This window comes from Arvicanthis niloticus, chromosome 1 (assembly GCF_011762505.2).
Source record: "Arvicanthis niloticus isolate mArvNil1 chromosome 1, mArvNil1.pat.X, whole genome shotgun sequence".
Classification (NCBI taxonomy): Eukaryota; Metazoa; Chordata; class Mammalia; order Rodentia; family Muridae; genus Arvicanthis; species Arvicanthis niloticus.
In genome coordinates this window covers 94,512,961-94,517,468 of record NC_047658.1, presented here as the reverse complement: position 1 = coordinate 94,517,468, position 4,508 = coordinate 94,512,961, and the positions used below count along the sequence as shown (strand labels likewise).

Here is a 4,508-nt window from a genome sequence, read left to right as displayed (position 1 = left end):
ACCAGCCTGTGTGGTGTCTTCTAGTGACTGCACTTACTGCCTGGCAGCTTCTTCCCGGTTTTCCTGTTTCCTGGCCAAAGCCATGATGGCTGGCTCCTGGATTCTTCTAGAAAGGGGCTGCGATTGTTCTGTCCTGTGCTCTCACCTCCTATCTACTGGGTCACTAGGCTGTATGGCTGTAGCCCTGCGTTCCCACTCCTCCTCTGCTAACATCACTATGGCTCCCTTCCGGAGTCTCCTTCAGTTCTTGCTGTCCACCTCTGACAAGTGGCCACTGCGCTTGGGAATGGGGACCACACAGACCCATTTCTTCCTGCTGCATCGGGACATCTGTGCACTGCGCATGCTCAGATGCTGTGGGCTCTACCCTCCTGTGCCCTGTCTGTCCCCATGTGGGGATGTGGGAATCAAGGGGCAGTATAAATCAGAGTCTGAGCTTTGTCATGGTCTCCCAACAGATTGCAGACACGAGGAGGAAAGGAAGAGAGCAAGGAAAGAGACTGAGACAACCCAGAAGACATTTTCCACAGAAGCTGGTCCGAAGGAGCCACGCCCCTCATTTGCTGGGCCCCCTAGCAACTTGGAGCTGCTGTCCAAGGACCCTCAACAGGGGCAGCCCACCTTTGCTGGTGTTCAAGCCACGGTCCTAAGGGCAGACAAGCGTCATGGATGCCATGTGTGTGGGAAGAGTTTTGCCCAGCGGCCCACGTTGGTGGAGCATCTGTACACTCACACAGGTGAAAAGCCATTCCGTTGCCCAGACTGCAACAAGTGTTTTGGCCGGGCTTCTTCCCTGAGCATGCACCGAGCCATACACCGAGGGGAACGACCTCATCGGTGTCCTGACTGTGAGAAGTGTTTTTCCCAGCGATCCACATTGGTGGCACACATGTACACTCACACAGGTGAAAAGCCATTCCGTTGCCCTGATTGCAGCAAGTCCTTTGGTCGGGCATCTTCCCTGAGCACACACCGGGCCATACACCGAGAGGAACGACCTCATCGCTGTGCTCACTGTGGCCGGACCTTCACACAGCGCTCTGCACTCACGAGCCATCTCCGTGTCCACACTGGGGAGAAGCCTTACTGTTGTGCTGATTGTGGACGCTGCTTCAGTCGGACCTCAGGGCTCCATGAGCACCAGCGGGTGGTGCACAGCGGCTTGACGCCCTTTATTTGCTCACACTGTGGCAGAGCCTTTGCCGATTCTAAGTATCTTCGGCGCCACATGCGCATCCACACGGGTGAAAAGCCTTATTCATGCCCTGACTGTGGACGCTGCTTTCGCCAGGGCTCTGAAATTGCAGCCCACAGGCGGACTCACACTGGTGAGCGTCCCTACGCCTGCCCTCAATGTGGCAGGCAGTTTCGCACAAAGTCAGCTATGACAAGCCACCAGTGGGTCCACAGGCCAGGAGGCAAAGGACATAAGGACAGAAAAGCCAGTCAGTTATCTATATCCCTGGGCACTGGCCAAGAGGACCCGGATCCACCGGTGGGTTTCCAGCACTACCCAGAGATATTCCAGGAGTGTGGGGGATGGTCTTAAAAGTGCCAACACAGAGGGTGAAATATGTACATTGTTTGAAGCCCAGAGGCTTGAATCTATGGCATCCTCCGGAAGTCACAGACGTTCTAGCTAGTGCTGTTCCTGGGCACAGGTACAGTCTTCTAGGTGGTCACCAGATGCATTTGCACACACGCTGATCCTGAGTCTATTGGGGTGCAGTGGGGTGGGAAACCCCACTAGAACTCCATATGAGAAGCTAGGGCAGTTTCCTGGCTCAGAAGTATTGAGAGGCTTGAGGTTGAGAAGAACCTTATTGACCTCAGTGCCTCTTTAATGCAGACGCTAAGGTCTGTGTGACGTGAGCCAGCTGCATTCTCAGAGGTTATTGGTCAAAAGCCTGGTGTGGTGGTGCCTGCCTGTGGTCCCCACACTGGGGAGGTAGAGACAGAAGAATCAAGAATTTGAGACCAGTTTGGGTCACCTGAGACTTCTTATAAAAATAATAAGAGGAAAATTAATTGAGAATTAAAAATCAAAGTATCTCACCATCCCTCCTCCCCCCCAAGATATCTAGCTTCTTTAAAAAAAAAATCAAAAAATAATCAGCCAAGCAAAGAAGACATATTGGCTTTGGGTTCTGTTCTGAGTACTGCATATCTGGGTGTGCTGGCACATGCCTAGGTTTCCAGCACTTGGTAGTCAAAGGTACAAGGAGGTTCACTGTCTCAAGGCTGCCCTTAGTTACACACATACATACACAGCAGAGGGGGAGGGGTGCTCAGTTGGTAAAGGCTACAACTCTAGTGACTTGATTTCAGTGGTGGAAGGAGTTCTTGAAGGTTGTGCCTTTTAGGGTTTTCTGAATCAAGGAGGGCATATGCATAATTGGGTGGCAGAAGAGGGAAATAGAAAACCAAAGAAAAACTTCCACAGACTCTAGTTCGGCTCCTGTAGTTTGTTTTTAAAGTCCTTACTCTTGCCTATTACCTTGTTTATCTCTCCTCTGTGCCTGTGAAAGGAAGCACCAGCAGCTCCTGAGTTTGGAGGGAAAGGCCCTGACAGCTTCTTCACTCTGAGAATACCCTGGGCTGGGCTTTTGTAGCCAAGCTTAGCCACAGGCAGGGGAGTCTCCCCATCTGTTTGAACTGGTGGAAATCTGAGCCTCTCTATCTCTTTGTGCTCAGAGACAGTTGAGAGGAAGCTAAGCACCTGGCCCAGGATCACAATGAAACTCAGGGTCACAGTCTACAGCTGCCTTTTAAAAATGTGTGTGTGTGTGCATACAGATGCCTGTAGAGGCCAGGAGAGGGTGGCTGGAGCTACAGGCAATTGTGAGGGGACTGATGTGGGTGTTGGCAACCAAACTCTGGTTCTTTGGAAGAACAGCAAGTGCTCTCAACCCCTGACCCATCTCATCAACACACAATTTTAAGAGACACCTTGGTATCTGTTGCCCTGAACTCCTGAACTGAGAAGATCCTTCTCCTGTAGCCTCCGGGTGACTGAGACTAAGGTGAATGTTAGGTTCACCCCTGCTGTCTTCACATCTCTGATGAGTTCCTGACAAGATGCCTGGCTGAGTGTCAAGTCCTGGGGAGTCTGGCAGGAGGATCACAAGTTCAATGCCATGGGGGCTAGTGAACCCAAACAAACAAAAACCACCAACTAGGACCTGGAGAGATGGCTCTGTGGGCTAAGAGAATGGTCTGCTCACCCAGGGGTCCTGAGTTCAATTCCCAGCAACATGTCAGCTGTCTTGCTCCTGGCTATAGCTTCTGTAATCACCATGTGCACACACTTAACTATAATTAACACTAATAATAGTAAAACAGAACAAAGATGGGGAAGGAGGAGGAACTTGGGAAGACAGCTGTCAGTACTTTTTAAAGCTGAGAGACCCAATTCAATGCCCAGCACCCACAGTAAGAAATTGGGGGACAGAGATAAGATATCCCTGAGTTCACTGCATGGCCAGGCATAATTGTTGAGCTCTAGAGCAGATGAGAGATGCTGTCTCAGAGAAGTAGGTGAGGCTTCTGAGAGTGTCATGATAGTGTCCACATGCACACTGTTATTGTTTATTTTCATATTCTATTATTATATACTCATGCATGTGGACTCTAGGACAGTTCTGGAGAGTTGGTTCTTTACTGTAGGTTCTGTATCTAATTCAGGTCATCAGACCTGCCCAGCATGCACGTTTACTCTCTGAGCCATCGGCAGCCTAAGCTTATCATTCTAAAACTTACTTTTTTGGCATCTCAGGATGCTATTTCACAAACCATCTTTTTTCACATTGAGCACCACAGATAGTATTGTTTGCATTGTACACAGTCTGAAGGTGAAGAGTAGAACTTAAGGTCAAAGACACCTCGATGTATTGATTATAGTGTGTGTGTGTGTGTGCACGCGCGCGCGCTCACGTGCACTCACTGAGGATTGTATCCAGGGACCTCATGAACTCCGCAGTGTAGGAGTGCATGACCTCAGCCTGGGTTTATAGTTTTTAGTATGCAGTGACTCGTCTAAAGGACATGAGAGGATTGAATGGTTAAAAGCTCTTTTCTTCTTGAAGACCTGGGTTCAATTCCCAGCACCCACATGGTGGCTCATGACCATCCAGTGCTCTCTGCTGACCTCAGAGGGCGCCAGCCACACATGGTACACATACACACATGCAAGCAAAACACTGAATAAATAAATAAAAGTAAATTATTCATTTAATCAGGATGTGGTGGAGTCTTAAGTATAGTTTTAGCACTAGGGATGCTGAGGCAGGAGGATTAGAGTTCAAAGCCAGTCTGGGCTATAGAATGATACTTGTCTCAAACAAACAAACAAACAAAAAAATTCAGTCATTCAGAGCTGGAGTGGTACTTAGACCCTTCTTAGCATGAGGGTAGCCCTGGGTTTGGTTCCCAGCAGTGAAAAAAAAAATCTGCTGGGTGTGGTGCCACATGCCTTTCATTCCAGTGTTCAGGAGGAAAAGGCAGGGTAT

General features: G+C 49.5%; 1 protein-coding gene across 1 annotated transcript in view; it reads left to right on the top strand.

The window, feature by feature from the left end:
* LOC117703885 (uncharacterized) overlaps window positions 1–2,445 on the top strand; it is a 3,131-nt gene extending 686 nt beyond the window's left edge. Inside the window, exon 3 of the mRNA XM_034495745.2 lies at window positions 459–2,445. Within this exon, the coding sequence (XP_034351636.1) occupies window positions 459–1,549 (1,091 nt within the window). The 3' untranslated portion in view covers window positions 1,550–2,445. The remainder of the gene's footprint in view (window positions 1–458) is intronic.
* The last annotated feature ends 2,063 nt before the right edge of the window (window positions 2,446–4,508 follow it).